Source organism: Olea europaea, unplaced genomic scaffold, assembly GCF_002742605.1.
Source record: "Olea europaea var. sylvestris unplaced genomic scaffold, O_europaea_v1 scaffold636, whole genome shotgun sequence".
NCBI lineage: Eukaryota > Viridiplantae > Streptophyta > Magnoliopsida > Lamiales > Oleaceae > Olea > Olea europaea.
In genome coordinates this window covers 133,035-152,481 of record NW_019264725.1, presented here as the reverse complement: position 1 = coordinate 152,481, position 19,447 = coordinate 133,035, and the positions used below count along the sequence as shown (strand labels likewise).

Below are 19,447 nucleotides of genomic sequence, written 5' to 3'. Positions count from 1 at the left end.
TTATATTATCAAAGTTTCTTCAAAGTCTTAAAATGACGGTGAAGCAAAATAACAGAAAACTGGACAGGATGTCCTTTGCATCAATCGGGAATCTGGCGCCTATTTAGAGTAGCCTCAAACCGACTGCACGAGTCTGACCTCATCTCTGTGCTCATATCACTCTGGTGCTGGATAATAGTCTTCTCTCAATTGGACATCTCTTAGGCCTGGGATTCTTGGTAGTAACATCATGAAATGTTCGTGAGCCATCCCATGTATAAAAAGCTTCCTAAGTGTAAAGCATTCTTGGAGTAATATGGCTGCCGGAAGAGAGTCTCCTTTGGTTAATATCCCTATCATGGGGAGGCCAGTAATGAAGTTCTGTGAGACTCAAATCTCTGATACCTAAGACATAAAACCGTTCCCAAAAGCCCAAATCGATCTGCCCAGAAGGCGCAGTGAGCGCATAGCCAATGACTTCCCTGCAATCCAAGTGCATCTTTGATAGACTTAGGTAATTTCCAAGAAATCTCAATCCAAATCCATGTTCAAAGGGCATTGACATTCCCCTACAATCTCCTTCAACCTTGATCCGTATTTCCTCCAGATTGGGACAATTCTGTAGTCCTGCAAATGATAGAGGAGTCAAAAGCTGTCCAAAGTGAAAGAGATTGCAGCCCATCCCATGTCTTTTTGCCAAATCCATTGCCGTTGTTATTGACATCCACCACGGCATAAGAACAATTCAGATCGTATGAATTCTCGCACATGTCGTAGAGATTCTAAGTGATATCCACCATGGTATAATAGCAATTCAGATCAGTCCAATCCCAAACACAATCGATAGGAAGCCTCTGAATCTGATTCTGTATTGGCACCAATGCTTTCAACGAAGACGCTGGACCAAGATTTTTGCAGCAGGAGATGTTGGAGAAAATTCATCGGATTGGAGTACAGATTACAAAATATGAACCGGAAACGCCAATAACAAGATAATCTCAAACTTGTATCAATGAATGTTTTGAACACGATATCGTTGTCTCCAAACGATATTTTCCCCTTCTCCTATGAATTTGATATGCTTCGAAGGTTGTTGGCAAATGGTTTGCAAGATTATAACAAGCCTTGCAAGGATTTAAATACCAAAGCACAAGTGCAAATCCTAAAAAGTTTGAAGAACACAAAGAATAAATATGAATATGGCTTTTAAAGACTTTGATCTTTGATTTTTGGAAGTAATATAAAACCTTAATGTTTTTATAATGTGTTTGCCTTCAACATGGATCCAATATATATAGACATACATCATATTCACAAAACGGTACCAAAATATAAGCCAAAAGTCACCAAAATTGAACTTACAACGGCTAAAAATTGACCTCAAACAATCGGATTTTGGTCGCATGGTACAAATCCATGCGATCGCAAGGTTAAACTCAAATCGAGCCTCTACGTTTCGGTAGGTCCTTATGCGACCGCAAGGTTATATGCCTGTGTGGTCGTACAGGCCACATTCGGGACCACCATTTTCAGTTTCATTCTAACTTCCACTTCCAATGATTTATTGATGTTGAACAACAATTCTTAACAATCCCCTACTTGTTCAATATTCAATAAAATCTCATATTCAAAGAATATGATACTCATGCCCAAGGATTAGATATCTTTCGATTTGAATCTAATCATAGTGTAATTCCTACAAAGTAAAGTCGGAATTAAAGATAGCCGTAACTTTGAACCAGTTATTCCATATGACGATACTAGTAAGAACACACACATATGTGCACCACATATTCTCAAGTTCCTCATAACTCGCTTAGCGCTTTTATGACCTTGCGCTTATCATTTTCAATAATCTTTTAAGAGAGAAACTCCAACTCTCTATTAAGGCGGCACCACCTTGAAGATTGTTTAGGTGAAGTTCTTCCAGTACATTTATTACCTTTAGAGGTATTTGTGTTTTAGCACTGAACTTCATTAGGAGCTTAAAGCTCATCCCTCATTTCAGTGACAACCAGCATTAATTTAATTAGGATAGGATTCTTGTGGATTTTTAATAATGCTGTAACTATTCACATATTGAATGACTTATTGTTACCCTTTAAACCTGTAAATTACCTTTTGAGTAATGATACGTAGGATTGCCGTCATTGGTGAACCTTTTTAGTTAAGAAATTTCAATCCCATCCTACTTGAAGTAGATGCAACTAAATCTCTGTTTAGAGGTTTAGTCAAAGGATCCGTCAAATTCTCAATTGACCTTACATAATTTAAGAAAATTATTCCATCCTTGATTAACTTCCTTATATAGTCATGTCTAAGACTTATGTGTCTAAACTTTCTGTTGTATACCTCGTTGTATGCTTTTACTAATGTGGCTTGACTATCACATATGATAGGTATTGAAGAAATATTCTTCGATCTCAAAGGTAGCTCATAAAAGAGATCCTTAAGCCACTCAGCCTCTTTCCCGGTATCCGATAAGGCTACAAATTCAAATTTCATGGTCGAGTGTGTTATGCATGTTTGTTTTTTTGATTTCCAAGAAATAGCACCTCCTCCTAGAGTGAACACCCAACCTTAGGTAGATTTACTTTCGCCCGTGCTAAATATCCAACTAGCATTGGTAAATCCTTCCAATATTGCCGGAAATTTAGTATATTGCAGACCTAAGTTTTTCGTTTTCTTTAAGTATCCAAGAATTCTCCCAATGACCCTCCAATGATTTTTACTCGAATTGTTAGTAAACCTGCTAAATTTACTTATGACATAGGCTATGTCCGGTCATGTGCATTGAACTACATATATAAGACTTTCAATAGCACTAGCATATTCTAATTGAACAATCGCCCTTCTATCATTATTTACAAGTTTTGAACTTGGATCAATCGGGGTACTATATTCTTTTATGTTCAAGTGTTTGAACTTGTTTATCACATTCTAAATATAATGTGATTGATTTAGGTGATAACCCCTACTAGTCTTTGTGACTTTGATATCTAAAATGGTATCCACTTGACCAAGATCATTCATCTTGAATATGAAAGATAGAAACCTTTTTGTTTATTTTATACCGTCCATGTGATTACTCATAATTAACATGTCGTCAAGATATAAACATATAAATGTCACATAATCATGATACATTTTAGAAAATAAATATCTATCTACGCTATTATGTTTAAATCCGAATGATGTTATAGCTAAGTCAAATTTCTCATGCCATTTCTTAGATGCCTGCTTCCAACCATATAAAGATTTTGCTAACTTGCATACCTTATGTTTATTTTTAGGTAGAATGAACCCTTCGGGTTGTTCCATATAGATCTTCTCATCGAGATTCCCATTTAACAGTGCCGTCTTGACATCCATTTGATGAGCATGCAAGTCATATATTGAAACTAATGCAAATAATATCCTAATCGATGTTATCTTTTAGCTACTAATCTAGCTTTGAAAGTATTTAGAGAGCCATCAACATTATATTTCCTCCTAAATACTCATTTACATCGAATAGATTTGGATCTCGGTGGTAAATCGACAAGTTCCGAAGTTTTATTAGACATTATCGAATCCATTTCATCTTTACTTGCATCTTTCTAAAAAATGCTATCACGAGAAGCCATAGCTTCTTTATATGTTTTAGGGTCGGTTTCCACTTGTAGAACAAAAGGAATTTTCTTACAACATTCAATTCATTTCATTCTACTAAGTAAAAGGAGATAAGTTGAGAATCAATTTCATCCGATCCCAAAGACTTCTCAACTTGAGTTCTCTTACTTCTTCGTGGTTCACTAGATTCATCAACATTTTTAGAAGACATTTCATCACGTGTTCCACTTGAGTTAGGGATGTTTTCAATATTTTCCTTTAATTCATTATCCGATGATAACGAATTTTCAAAGAACTTTACATCACTTGATTCGATAATCACATTGGTATTCAAGTTTAGCAATCTATAAGATTTGATATTATTAGCATATCTAACAAAAGCACATTTAATGCCTCTTGGACCTAATTTGGTCCTATTAGAATTTGTGTTCTTGTAATAAGCAAGACACCCCCACATGCACTCAATAAAGTTTCACCCCATAAATTAAACGGAAACTTAGCATATATAAGCATGACATTAGTCATTTCTACTAAAGTTCTATTTTTCCTTTCAGCCAAACCGTTTTGCTCGGGTGTCCTAGGTGCAGGACATTGGTAAATTATGTAATGTTGTTCACAATATAAATTAAATTCATTAGAGAAGTATTCATCACCTCTATCACTTCTTAAAGTCTTTATTTTCTTATTTAAGTGATTTTCAACTTTATTTTTATAAGTCTTAAACAAATCAGATGCCTCGTATTTATGTTTTATCAAATAAACATAGGTATATTTTGAGCAATCATCAATAAATGTTATGAAATATCTATTTTTACCTCTTGTTAGCATGTCATTCAATTCACATATATCGGAATGAATTAATTCTATGCTAGAAGTCCTCTTAACGCTTTGATAATGCTTTTTAACCGTTTTTGCTTCTACACATATTTTGCTTTTCATGTCATCATTTACATCATATGAAATTAAGTGACAATTTCTCATGCGTTTCATGGTACTTTTACCTATATGATCTAATCTAGCATGCCATAAAGAAAATAAATCAATCATGTAAGCAAAATCAACTTTATTTATTTCATTGTCAACAGTACAAAGTTTGACAATTCCTTCACATGAATCGTCCTTTCCAACAAATTTTTCGTTAAGTAACAATACAAGTTTACCGGACTCAAAGACACTTTTAATGCCCGATTTTCCCAAAAGATTTCCATTCTCTAAGTTCCTATTCATATCCGGAACATGTAGTATATTTGTGAGAGTAACATTTTTCCCAAAAGTGAAGATAATTTCTACACTTCATTTTCCAGTTACATTGGATTGCATCTCGTTACTCATTTAGATCTCTTGGTCTCCATCTACTTCATTGTACGTTTTGAACAAAGATTTGTCATATGATACATGCATCGTGGCACAAGTATCATACCACCAACTAGGAACATTTCCCTTAATTACATTTATTTCCCTCACGGTGACCACAATCTTATCTTGTTGGATGGAATTCACTTTACCCTCGGAGTTGTTGTGTTTCCGGTGTCTACAATCTTTTGCGTAGTGTCCAGATTTTCCACAAACAAAGGTTCCTCCTTTGATTTTCTTCTTAAACTTATTAAGGTTCCTTGAAGGCTTTCTTTTGTTGAATTTTGTTGGCGGTTCAAAATTTTCTACAGCATTTACTTTGAAAGTGCCCTCATGAGATTCACTTTTATCATGTATTCTCGACTTCCTCAATTTGAAGATGTTTTTGCAGTTGTTCCAAAGAATAATCTTTGTAATTATGCATTATTTTCTTCCGATATCCTTTCCAAGTTCTGGGAAGTTTGGCAATTATAGCCCCTACTTGAAAGGTCTCCGGTAATTCAATTTTTACTGCCTTCAACTTATTGACAATTACTTGCATTTCATGTAAGGAAATATTCTCTAAAAATTTAAAATCAAAATACTTAGAAATTAAAAATTTCTTTGTACTTTCTTCTTCCGCTTTGTACTTATTTTCTAGCGCATCCCAAATTTCCTTTGCTGAAGTTGTGTTTGTATATAAGTCATGGATGTGACCGCGGCCTATTAACTCATCTTCTTGGCGCTTTTGTCTTTCATTCCTCATCGCTTCGGTTTCTCCATTTGTTGGTTCCGGTAGTGGCACCAATTCTAGATTTAGGATGTAGAAGATCTTTAGTGCAGTGAGAAGAAATTTCACTTTGTCTTTCCATCGAGTATAATTCGTTCCATCGAATCGATCTAACCGCACCAAGTTTTGATTCATGAGTTTGATTGTCGCCAACGTTGTCTCGCTTTCCATTGTAGAAATATCGTTTGAGATTGTTGGAGAAAATTCACCGGCTTGGAGTAGAGATCACAAATATGAAACGAAAACGCCAATAATAAAATAATCTCGAACTTGTATCAATGAATGGCTTGAACACGATATCATTGTCCTCAAACGATATTTGTCCCTTCTCTTATGAATTTGAAATGCTTCGAAGGTTGTTGACAAATGATTTGCAGAATTATAACAAGCCTTGCAAGGATTTAAATACCAAAGCACAAGTGCAAATCCTAGAAAACTTGAAAAACACAAAGAATGAATATAAATATGACTTTTAAAGACTTTGATCTTTGATTTTTGTAAGTAATATGGAACTTTGATGTTTTTATAATGTGTTTACCTTCAACATGGATCCAATATCTATAGGCATACGCCATATTCACGAAATGGTATCAAAATATAAGCCAAAAGTCACCAAAATTGAACTTATAACGGCCAAAAACCAACCTCAAGTGGTCGAATTTTTTGTACCATGCGATCGCATGGTACAAATCCATGCGGTCGCATGGTTAAACTCAAATCGGACCTCTAAGTTTCGGTAGGTCCTTGTGCGACTGTAAGGTTATATGCCTATGCCACACTCGAGGCCACCATTTTCAATTTCATTCCAACTTCCACTTCCATTGATTTATTGATGTTGAACAACAACTCTCAACAGGAGATATTAACCTCCACCAATGTTTGTTGAAGCAGATGCACACAAGTTCTCATTCCTCTCATCGTGATCTTCTTGTAACCCTGAATTTCAAACTTGGACAATCTACAACACCCCTGAGCAATGGAAATCAATCCCATATCATCCAAGTCGCCCACATTCCTAATTGACAAAGACTTGAGTTTTCACATAAAGCTACTCCATCTAACCTTGACTTACCCCGCACAAAAATCCCATGAAACTGCCCCAACTTTAATTGCTTCAACTTGGGGCATTTTGGATGGAGCACCTCTAATGTAGGACCACTATCCCTAACATTGTTACCAAAATCCAAAGCAAGCTCTTCCAGCAATGGAAGCCCAAAAAAAACTTCAATCAAAGTCAGTATACTAATTCTCGCATCTTCTTACGTAAACCCCTCGCGTTCGGGATCCCTCCTCAAATTCGATAAGGCCGATGTATCAGCTAAATAAAGAATTGCTAGTTTAGGACAATTCATTGCTATAGAAACAAGGCCATCATCTCCAACATACCTAGTGTACCTTGGATCAAAGATACACGCAGCTCGAAATTCCTTCAAACTGGGATTAACCCTAGTGATTTCCCTAAGGGTAATTGGCACAAAACGTCCCTAACTTTCATTTTTTGGCATTTTGCCCTCATTTCAACATTTCTTTGCGCTGGACGTCCTTCCGTCCATATTCCGTCAGTTTTTCCGTTAAACATTCGGGTAATTGGCACAAAACGTCCCTACCTTTCATTTTTTGGCATTTTTGCCCTCATTTCAACCTTTCTTTGCGCTGGACGTCCTTCCGTCCATATTCCGTCAGTTTTTCCGTTAATTAAATACAAAAATATCTTTTTCTTTCCATAAACAAGGGTAAAATTGTCCTCACCCACTTCACCCTTTTTTCCCGCCATCAACTTAGTCCATAAGTAACAGTAGTAGTAACATGAATCTGAAAATACTTTAAATGATTAAGTTAAATAAAGAAAAAATATCGTGAACACATTATATTTCACAATTCCACAACTACTGTTGCTGTCATCTTGTGTCACTGGAAAAATTTAGAAAGACATATTAAATGGGTAGTCAATTTATAATGAGTCAATTTAAAATGAGCCATTCATCTTCTCCATTGAGCCAAAAAGAGCCATTCACCATTTTGGCTCATTATAAATTGACTACCCATTTAATATGTCTTTCTAAAATTTTTCAGTGACACAAGATGACAGCAACAGTAGTTGTGGAATTGTGAAATATAATGTGTTCACGATATTTTTTCTTTATTTAACTTAATCATTTAAAGTATTTTCAGATTCATGTTGCTGCTACTGTTACTTATGGACTAAGTTGATGGTGGGAAAAAGGGGTGAAATGGGTGAGGACAATTTTACCCTTGTTTATGGAAAGAAAAAGGTATTTTTGTATTTAATTAACGGAAAAACTGATGGAATATGGACGGAAGGACGTCCAGCGCAAAGAAATGTTGAAATGAGGGCAAAAATGTCAAAAAATGAAAGGTAGGGACGTTTTCCACAATAGACTTGAAAGGTAGGGACGTTTTGTGCCAATTACCCTTTAATTAACGGAAAAACTGACGGAATATGGACGGAAGGACGTCCAGCGCAAAGAAAGGTTGAAATGAGGGCAAAAATGCCAAAAAATGAAAGGTAGGGACGTTTTCCACAATAGACTTGAAAGGTAAGGACGTTTTGTGCCAATTACCCATTTCCCTAATCTCATCAGACTTAAACCCCTTAGAAAATGATGGGTTAAATAGATTCAAGCAAGTGAGGTTCGATGAAATTAATGGGTTTGATTTTAGAGCCAAATGAACATCATCAGCCCAGCAATAAAACAACGAAAGATCAAGAGAGCAGAGGCTCTTACACTTTTGAAACAAAATCTCGAATTCTTCACCAGTGGTGGCTAATTGAGGCCTTTGATGCCATCTCACGAGCTTCACTTGCTTCAAATTAGGCCACAATGGAGCCAGTAGCTGTAAAGTCGATGAATTGCGAGCGTAGAGAGTGAGGGAAGTAAAGGCGGGGAAGGCGTGGCGAAGGAGGTGGGCGATTATTGCGTGGTCGGCTGAGGAGGAGGTGAAGGAGTAGCCCCAGGGAGAGAGCATGGATAAATCGAGGTGGGGTATAGATCGGAAGGAAGTAGGGACCATGTAGAGTTGTCGGATGTTGCCACAGAGGGTGAGGATAGTGCGGGTGGCGCATTCTAAGAAGAGCCATTTGTGGCAGACTAAGGCGACTGAGTTGCGGCTGCGAATATCCGACACGACGACGATTATGTTGGAAAGGATGGCCTCCGACAGGTGGTCGTTAATCGTGGGAGTGGTGTCAGTTGTCATGTTAATTTGGAAGATCTGCATTCGTGTTGATTGGTCTTGTATTTTGAGAAAATACATGGAATGGCCATTTTATTTCATTTTCATACATTCTAATTCTAAAGTAAGATTTTTTTTTAATTATTTTCCCCCCTTTTTTCTTTCTTTCTTTCATTTTTTATTTTATTTTATGTCAAATTAATTTATCTACAAGCAAGGGGAGAGAGAGTAGGAGTGGGGGTATTCATATGATGAACTTTTTCCCCCTTCTCATTACGGGGGACATAATCTGAAAACGAGTTAAAAGTGAGATGATTCCCTAGATTAGGGCAAGTGTGTTGGAAATGGTGAAGGTGGTTTAAAAATTGAAAAGAATCAATTAAGTGATCAAATTTACACAATGATAACTTTCACTCCGGTTGATAGTTTTGATTTTTGGCAATAACATATTATTTGTAAAGTAACTTTATGAGATATTCGCAACAAGAACTTGATTTATTGACATTGTTCGATCTTGCGAAATTAATCATGAACATTGGATGAGAAGCCAATTCACTTGAATCAAATCACCCAGTTAGTTTTTAATTTTTTGAAATTAAGTCCCCCGCTTTACAATCATTATTTGGGAAGAATGAGTTTTAATAGTAATTTCTTTTTGAGAATGTGTTGTTAAAAAATTAAAAAAAAAAAAAAAAAAGATTTATGTGAAGAATATTTTATTGTGATAATGTAGGGTTGAAAATGAGTATGAGAAAAAAATGAGTTTTGAAAGAATGGTTACCAAACAAGGGTTAAATTTCAAGTCATAATCATCGTCTTCTTTCCTTTCTTATATATATATATATAGGTGATTGAGGTATGAGCCCTAGTCCTCACACCCAAGACATTTTCGCAACACATGTAAACACACACTTGAATATATTGCTAAAGGAGAAGAAAAACTATGAAGCAAAACTCGAAAACTTTCTTGAAGGTGAAGAACCCGAATTGTTCAAGGAACTAAGTTTTTATTAAGTAAAAATTTAGAGAATACCTCGAACTTGAACCATTTAACCATTTGTAGAAGGTGATGAATGTTTGCCTTTAGAATAATTAGGTGCAAACCGATGCTCACAATAGTTAGATGATGCATGCAGTTAAGAATTAAGATTAAGATGTGTCCATAAACTTGTAAAGAGTAAGAGTCTGTGAATCATCTACATTTGCCTCCTGTAATATAATCTTTGCATGATGATAAGTGTGTTTTTACACACTTATTAGGCAGTTTAATGAGTTAATTATTGATGTAATTGAGTGGATTCCAATACATAATTGTGTAATTATGGTGTTTGCAGGCTAAAATTTCAAATTGAAAGAGAAGAAGGCTAAAGGGCAAAAAAAAGACCCAAAAGGGGCAAAAATATGACTTTGGGGACTAAAATGTGCAAGTCAGAAAGTTCAAGGACTCAAGTTGCAAATTATGAAGGACTTGATTGAAAAGGAATTCAAAAATTAAGGACTAAATTGGATGAAACCAAAGTTGGAGGACTTGAAGTGCAATTCTTTGGGGACCAAATTGAAGAGAAGGAAAAAAAAGCTAAGGCACAAGGCTTAGCCCCAATTTTGGACAACTGAGAGCAAGGGCTAAGGCACATGCTTTAGGTTGAAAATTAGGACCTGTGTGTATATTTTAATTTTTTCAGGGGCTCTTCTTGCAATTTGGCTGGGACAATTTTTATCCTTTTTAAATACCCCTTTCACCCTTTCTCACCATTCATTCTTCATCTTGGATAAACCCTAACCTTGATGAGACAAGGAAGAAAGGGGAAAATGAGAAAACCAAGATTTTGAAATTCAAGGGAAGATTTAAGATTTCAACCCCATTTTTCTTCAAGAATACATTTAAGAGAAGGGTTTATTCTTTCATTTTGTAGCTTTTCATTAGCTCCTTTATTGTGTAATGGATTTCATCACATTCTCCATGTTCTACACTTATTTGATAATGGGCTAAGGGTTTATAGTTGGGATTTATGACGTAACTTAACGTAAGTTTCGTTAATATCAATATATTTACCATTTAATGCTAAGGTGCCATTGTTCTTGTGCGTTTTTTTATTGTGTTTACATTTTCATAATTTGTTTGGCGAATAGATGATTGTGTTAGGTGGTTTGTGCAATATTGAGAGATGTTTTTGCTTTCTAGACCAAAGTAATTAATACCTAGGTTGTTTTAGGATATAGAAATATGCTCCTAGCCCTAGGTAACCAATTGAGTTCTTTTCACTACAATTTAATGCAATTGCTTGCGTTTTTATCAACATAGAGACATTGTGGGTAAAGCATATCAATTATGGTTAATTTCCCTTGAGATGGGTAATTGACTAAAATTGAAAAATCGAGTCTAACATTGTAAATGAGTAGCTTGTTAATTAACTCGTGGAGAAATTAATTAGGTGACAGTTTTAGTGAAACCATAAATCCCAACCACGTTTGCTTCTGAAATCTCTCAAGATTTTTTTATTTTCTTATTTTGTAGATGTTTAGTTAATTTTTCTTATATTCAAAAATTAAATCTTTATTGTGTGTTTGTTTATTTTTATTGTTAGAATTAAATTAATTAAAGTTGTGTAATCGAAAGTATACATTTCTCGAGGGTTGACAACCCGAACTCAAGAGGTCAACTTTATTACTAGAATGCGATCCATGCACTTGCGGCATGCACTTTTAGGGAACACATGATGTGTTTGAGATTTTCGAATATTAGTTCAATTTGCGCACACAAAGCTTCCCTAGTCACGTGTGTTTGAGATTTTCGAATATTAGTTCAATTTACGCGTACAAAGCTCCCCTAGTCATGTCTTAATTGGGAAGATCGGCATGAATTGCACTCATCTATTCGTTTCACTTATAGGCTTAATGGCTTGCTTTATGGTATATCACTTCGATTGTTTTGAGATGGGTTGAGTATCCGAGATGGCATTGGGTGCCAACTACAATGATTTCATTGCACTCATGGGGAACACGTGCAATTTTATGCGTTTACAAGGACTTGAGGTAATAGGTGACACTACTTCGTTGAGTTAGTGTCAATTTGTTGACAAAGGAGATAATGGATTCAATGTGCACATGCAAGAATCAAAGAGGCCAACCTCTTTTTAATATACAAAATGATTTTGATCTAATTCATCGAAAAGAATAAATTGAAACCCTCTAATGATTAATGTTAAACTAACATCCTTCTCGGAGCAAACCCCCTACATGTACAGAAAAATCCTTTAAAGTAGTTGTATAGAATACACATGCAGGGGTGGGTGGGTTATTTTTTGCAATATTTTAATTCACATAGGGTCCACCCCATGTCGATGTGTGTAAGAGTTCTGTACATTATTTTTCTGTACAACAGATTTTTCCTGAGAATCATAATAGGATGACAACTGTTCCCCCGTCCAAATTGAGGACGTTATTGAAAGTTTGGTCAATGTCATTGAAGATCCATTATGGTATGAGACATTCTATTACTAAGAAGGCTTTGTTACATGTTTTTACCCCTTTGAAGATAGTAGTATTAGATATATCGATTTTCGTCATGTATTATCCAAATGCTCTTCATATTTCTACAATTATTTAAAATTCATAGTTGGAGAATCTTATTGAAGTATATTGAGAAGGACCCGACTTGACACTTTACGAATACTTGTAAATTTACGATTTATTCGATCTTATTACAAACTCCTTGATAATCCGATCGAGACATAACTTGATGTATATGATCATTTTGACTAATAAACGAACAATAAGACTAAGGTGACTTACATATTAATGTGTTTTAAACCTTAGATATATTACTACTAAAGTGTTAAAAGAACACAATACAATTCGATTTGCATACTTCCCTCCGAAAACCCACTACCTATGTTGTTCCCGGATTGGACAAAAATACAAAATCCATGAAAAATATTCAATAAATTTTTTAAACAGAAGTGCTATATGTACAAAAATTCTCTGCTAGAATTTTCACAGAATACACATGGCAACATCCACTTAAAGAATGGCAAAAAAAAAAAGAAAAAAAAAACTGGTTTTGTTTTATTTCATTGAGTTGCACAGTTTGTCTGTGTGTTCCAAACTTTTTTGGACACAAAGTTGAACCAGCCTGCTAGCAGCACAAAATTTAACAGTCATTCTAAATGCCTTAGTAGACTAACATACACAAAAGAGGAACCAAAATGAAAAAAAAGCAAAAAAAGGAAAAAAAAAAAAAAAAAAAAAAAAAAAAAAGATCGACTGGATGTGACTATTTTTGGCAATGTTCTAAAAGGCTGCCACCAAGGTGTGCCTAAACGTTGCCTAGGCGTGATGCTTGGCCAAAAAGCCAAGTCAAGTGGCTTGACGCCTTATTTAGTGGTCAACGGTAACCGCTGATCGTTAAAGCGCGCCTAGGTGCAATTATGTAAGCATTCTCATCAATTTTTTAATTTTTTTTTTAAAATTTTGTGTTGTTAAAAAAATTATCAATGGCTAATTTCTTCATTTTGCCCTAATTTAAAACAAACCACTTGTATCGGAAGACAGGAATGATGAATTAGATGAAAAAGATGATATTGAATTGGAGTTCGATAAAGAGTTAGATAAGTTTTAAATTCCTTTACTATCTATTTAGTATTTTGTATTTAAATTTGAAACTAATATTTTTGTTGAAAACTTTGAAGAAATGTATAACGTTCCTATAAATCTGTTTTAAATGTTTAGTAAGTATTATTTTTAATTATTAAATAATTTTTTGATTTATTAAAAATTAAAAAAATATTAAAATAAGAAAACACATTTTTTACGCTTATTTATGCCTAAGTCTCATCTAAGCTCGTGTAGCTCATAGCTTGACCTCCAAATTACGTGTTTTAGAATACTGGTTTTTTACATTTATGCTTTTTTACAACTAGAAAAATTGTTGGGAAAAATTCATAAACCATGTATTAACTATGCACAGTTTAAAAACCACGTTTAAAGTTTAACTAATGTAAAAATCAGGTTTTTATCTAATTAATTAAAAATATTTATTAATCAAATATAATAAAATTACAATTATACAATTAATAATTACGTGTACACATTTATAGGTCACAGATTTATTTCTTGGTCATATATCTTTAACTTAATTGGTCACAAATTATTTCGAGATCACTAATCAAAACTTTGATAAGTCACAGATTATTTCGTGGTCACGAATCACAATTTATTCATTAATTTTATAGGTTACAATTTATGTCATTGGTCACAAATCTAAAAAATTATAGGTCACGAGTTACAACTATAGGTCACAAATAATTATAAATCCAAAATATTATAAGTCACAGGTCACGTATTTTTGAATTTGATAGTCACAAATTATTTTTTAGTCATAAAATGATCGAATTTCAAGATTACAGATTAATTGTCGGTCACAGACACTAAACACCGATCTCGATCCACCTCAGTACATGGTCACAAATACTTCACCACCAAACCCACCACCATTGCCATCTGAACCACACCATCGCCGTCTAAACCAAATCACCAACAAAAACCGCCACCGTATCCTTCACCACACCACCACAACCTCCAACAAAACATTGACCAAGAAAGCCGACCACAAACGCCACCACCGCACCCATATTCACGCTGTACAGAGTCCACCACCATACGAGACATCGCCATTGCACAACACACCATCCAAATCCATCGCCAACCAAACACATCACCACCGCAACCTCACGCCCACAGCCAGCACCATTACCACTAGCAACACAAACCCTAAAACTATTCCACACCCACTACAAAAATCAAATTCACAGTTGAAGATCGTCGCCGTTGCCACCACCATTTTTGCAACACTACCGTCACCAAACTGCAAACAGTAATACCACCACACAGGTGCACACACCACCACCGGTTAAATCCACCACTACTGCTTGTAAGTTGTAACCAACCTAGATCGACTGTAACCCTATTCGTGGTCGCGAAGCAGAGGAGAAGAGAGAGAAAACCAATAGAATAGCCACCCGTGAGGATGCTTTTGAGCGTCGCCTCTGTCGTGATCACCGTCGTCCTCGTGAATCGTCGCCGACGATGGAGACGATGATGTTTCATGATCGAGAGAATGCAGAGTATGGAGATGGTAAAGAGAGAAAACAAAACGTGAAATTAGGGTTTGGGAAATTGAATTGGAAGAAATTAATATTTAAATTATTAAATCAATACCTGATTGTTGCATAATGAAATTCTGGCTCAGATGTTTGAATTGTGATGTTTAAACCTTGTATTTATGTAATTTCCACAAAATTGTTTTTCAAAAGCCCGTTTAAATTTGTCAAAGCCCAAATTTTTTTTTTAAAAAATACCGTTCGTCGGCGCGCCTACCGAGTGTCCCACATGTCACGTTCCTCCACCGCTTCGCCGCCGCTCTCCACCACCACCTCCCCCAACCGTTCACCGTTTCTCCACCACTCCACCGATTCCATGACCGACGACGATAACGACGGAGTGCCTCCATCTCCTCTTCCGCCAGTCACTACCAAAACCGAGTCTCCACCGGAGGCTCCGAAATCAGAGTGTCCCACCTCTGCCCGGACCCCGTCGTTCCCCGTCCGGGAGGATTGCTGGTCGGAGGAGGCAACCCAGACGCTGATTGAGGCATGGGGGTCTCACTACCTGGAGCTTAACCGTGGTAACCTCCGGCAGAAGCACTGGCAAGAGGTAGCCGATGCCGTCAACGCCCTCCACGCCCACACGAAGAAGCTCCACCGCACCGACGTTCAGTGTAAGAATCGCGTTGACACCGTCAAGAAGAAGTACAAGATCGAGAAGACTAAGGTAGTTCAATCCAAAGGCCAGTACGCCTCCACGTGGCCTCACTTCGACAGCCTCGATTCCCTCATCGGTGATACCTTCTCGAAGGCTAATAGCATCCCCAGCAATGTTCATAAGAAAAAACTTCGTCGGAGAGTTTCTCTATCGCCAGAAGTTTCTCCCTCGCCACCGCCGACGAACACTACAATGACCCAGTACCGGAAAAGTTCGACAGATTCGATTAGTCCTCTACCGAAGGTTCCATGGTCGGTGCCAGTGGGGCCGAGGTCAAAAAGGCCAGGGAATGGGAATTTGACCGAGAGGAACTTCTCTGTAATGGCTGCGGCAGCTGCAGCAGTTGAGGCCAATGAAGAGGAGGAAGAGGACGAGAATGAGAATGAAACATGGCTCGGGCAGCTGCCGCCCGTGGCAGGGAGGAAAAGGAGGAGACCGATTGAGGAGGGGGATGGGTCGGTAGGCGAGGGGTATAGGAGGTTAGCCAAGGCCATAACAAGGTTAGGGGAGATATACGAGAAAGTGGAGGTTGCCAAGCAGCAGCAGATGGTGGATTTGGAGAAGCAAAGAATGCAGTTTGCCAAGGATTTGGAGATTCAAAGAATGAAACTTTTCATGGACTCTCAGGTCCCGGTCCAGAAACTAAAGCGCTTGAAGAACAATTCACGAAATCGTAAGTCTTAAAGTCGATGAAGAATTTGGTTTTTTATATTGACGAATATATGTGATTAACTGATTATGGGATTACTATGTAAATGTAGTACACTTTTACTACGTCCTGTGAATGTTGGTGGCCTGTGAATCTGGATTTAGTGGTGCTAATTGCTGGCAGTAGTGTGTCGTATCTTAACGAATTGCATGTCTTCACTTTTGATGAATTTTGAATGCATATTTCTGATGTGTGCATTGCCATTTGTTTCTTGGACAATGTTGGAATCATGTGTACAGCCATTATTAACTGATCTGTCACAATCTTAGGGGTTTCTCTTAACTTTCATTTTTATGCAGTAAGTTTTATTGGAGTGTGGCTTTGAACTTGCATTTCTGCCTTTTCTTCTTCTTTGTAATGTGCTTGGCGTGGAATGGTGCCATCTTGAGATGATAGTTTTAATATCTATACCAGGTTGTCTTGTTATTAAAATCAGAGATTATTTATGAATTCAGTTATAGCCAAATTAAAATGAGCATTATAGTGCATGGTTATTATGGTTGATCTTAATTTACTCCGCATTTTTGTTAAGTCTACTTATTTGAAGTGTACTGTGACGGACTTGTAAATTTCAAGCAACATGCAGCATTTTGAATATCACAGTTTTCTGCCCTAAGTGAGCCTTTGTTACTAGCGTATTCGTAAAGCATTAACACAGCCAAAAAAAAAACTAAGGCTAGAGAGCACAAGAGAGTTTGGGAAATGCTTGAGTTTACATATAGCTCCCTACAACTTGAAAATCATGAGATTACAAACGTTCCATCTAGAATGTATGGTCAGGATTCATTTGATCCAATGACCTACATTTGTTTCTAAACATATATATAAAATTCTCCCGTGACTATGTACATAAAATAATCAGCCAACTATTTGCTCGAAGTCTCCAACAAAATCTGGTACAGGCAGCTTGCAAAGTTTTTAAAAACTTGCATCCCTGCCTGCATTATATTTAATAAAACTCTTGACAGGGTTCAAAACTCTTTTTGTCCCCCAAAAAATTATTAGTTAGAAAATCTATTGGAGCATGTAATCTCATTGACATATATCTCTATGGATGTCATTTTACAATAGAATTATTTATGCTTTTCATTCCAAGCCATTTTCCCATCCAAAGTCTCTTCTAAGTAATATTCTCCACACCATTTTAGACATAACTGCAAAAATAAACTGCCAAAAATCTCTTTTTAACGCTATTTGGATTTGGATTTGGCTTCAAATGTGATTACAACTCTAATATTTGAAGTCTCTCGTGGAAAGTAGGGTAATACCAATTTTGTGTTCTGGTACCCCATAGTACTTGTTTGGACAAAATCTTCTTTAGTTGCAGGAACCATATTGAATTTGATCTGTAAATTTATGTTTGAAGACATCAAAAGTACAAGTTTTTGGTTTCTCAAGCATTCTTTGCTAACCTAGCCTTATTCTGGTTTGAGCTTTACAGTTCATCATTTTTTTCATGCTACTGATACATTCTAGCATTTTAAGTCTACTTAATTGAAGGTTTTTCTCAATTAATTTAAACATAAACTATTCCATCTTCTTAAGTAGTTAAACATTATTTTACATTCTATGTCAAAGTGATATCTGTAGAACTATGCATTAATGCATGATGATGGAATATCATGATGCCTAATGAACTTCGTGCTGTCAGGGACGTGTGAATATTTTTTTTCCCCCTGTCAAATGGTTATAAAGCATGTTGTTAACTGAGAATTGCGCTTGCAATTTTTTTTTACTGTGTTTCTTTGTCCGAATTTAGTCGACAGCTGCATTCTGATTTTCATTTACGTGCAGTTTGGAATGCTTTGATTGCAGAGGTTTCACATTAATATTTTTAATGTTCTTATTTATGTTTTTGTTTTCTGGCTATTAGAGACATCATGTTTACAAGCGCTCATGTCACTTATATTCCATACATTTCGGTTTATAATTTTTGTCGATGATTTGGTTTCGCTTTCAAACTCGTATTCTTGCCTAATGAATACTTATCGTACATGTTACAGGTACAGTCTGGCAAGAGCCGATTGATCATTTTGGAGATTACCACTAGATTTCTGTTAGCTCGGAATATACATACGGGTCTGGTTACTTTATATTATCATCAAAGATACTTTGGCTTGAAGCTTGGCTGATCTAGTTCTATTCTGGAACGAACATGTTGTCTAGTATAGTTTCTCTATCGGGCTTTCTTGATGCAATGAATCATTAATTTAATTAGTTGTAAATCTTTGCTAATACTTTTGGTTCCATCCTCTTTGTTGTTGTCTTTAAACTTCATAACTGTCCCGAGTTTTTAAATGCTTGCGAGTTTTTATCACGGGCTGAAGATAAGTTTTCTTCTTCGAATTCTTGTATCCTTAGGGTCGAAAACTGAAAGGAACTACCTTCCCGTCTAACTCTCGGGAGTATAGAGAAAAGCTTATTGAGTGCACTCACTACCCCAGAATCTTAAAAGAGCAGTGTCGGTGTAAATCGGGCAATGGCTCGGCGGTTTACATCTCTAAATCAAGTTTAAGGTTAACATGCATGTTGTCAAAACAAGAAGTATTCGTCTGTTGGTTTTTTATGTTAGTTTTGTTGGTTTAATCACTTATAAATTCATTGAGGCCCCCGTTAATTTCTTGTAATGAATTATGGAATAGTAAATTGATGAGAAATATATGGTTAAAAAAGAAGAAAATTTTTTGGTTTACATTTAATATTATTTTAATGAAAAATGTGTGGTTTAAAATAAATACTATAGAAAACATAATGGGAGGGAATGGAAAAAATGGGGCCCAAATGGACCTGAGATGTTTCGTTAACAAAAAGTTGTTTAATTATCAGATTAGAAGTAGAAAATGAAAGAATGGTTTCGTGAAGATATCTTTCTTATTTCAACTTTTGGATCTTCACTCGATTCTCTTTTAGGGTGCTAAGTGGGACAAGTCGACGAACTGAGCAGGCTAGCAAGCTTGCTGTTTATAACAAGTGAAAAGTAAAAAAATAATTGATAGTACACGACAAGAGCG

General features: G+C 36.1%; 1 protein-coding gene and 1 pseudogene across 1 annotated transcript; one reads left to right on the top strand and one right to left on the bottom strand.

The window, feature by feature from the left end:
- Positions 1 to 80: 80 nt before the first annotated feature.
- LOC111389973 lies at positions 81 to 8,932 on the bottom strand (annotated as a pseudogene).
- A 6,289-nt stretch (positions 8,933 to 15,221) lies between these two features.
- On the top strand, positions 15,222 to 18,782 carry LOC111389969 (trihelix transcription factor ASIL2-like). Its single transcript, XM_023014957.1, has 2 exons — positions 15,222 to 16,400; positions 18,440 to 18,782. The coding sequence occupies exons 1-2, from the start codon at positions 15,296 to 15,298 to the stop codon at positions 18,484 to 18,486; spliced, it is 1,152 nt and encodes a 383-aa protein (XP_022870725.1). The 5' UTR covers positions 15,222 to 15,295; the 3' UTR covers positions 18,487 to 18,782.
- Positions 18,783 to 19,447: the final 665 nt, after the last annotated feature.

Excerpts from the sequence above, each read along its gene's own strand:
- LOC111389969 (XM_023014957.1), top strand. The coding sequence starts at position 15,296 with ATGTCACGTTCCTCCACCGCTTCGCCGCCGCTCTCCACCACCACCTCC. Across the intron at positions 16,401-18,439 it reads GAAGAACAATTCACGAAATC|GTACAGTCTGGCAAGAGCCG; the intron begins GTAAGTCTTAAA and ends TACATGTTACAG.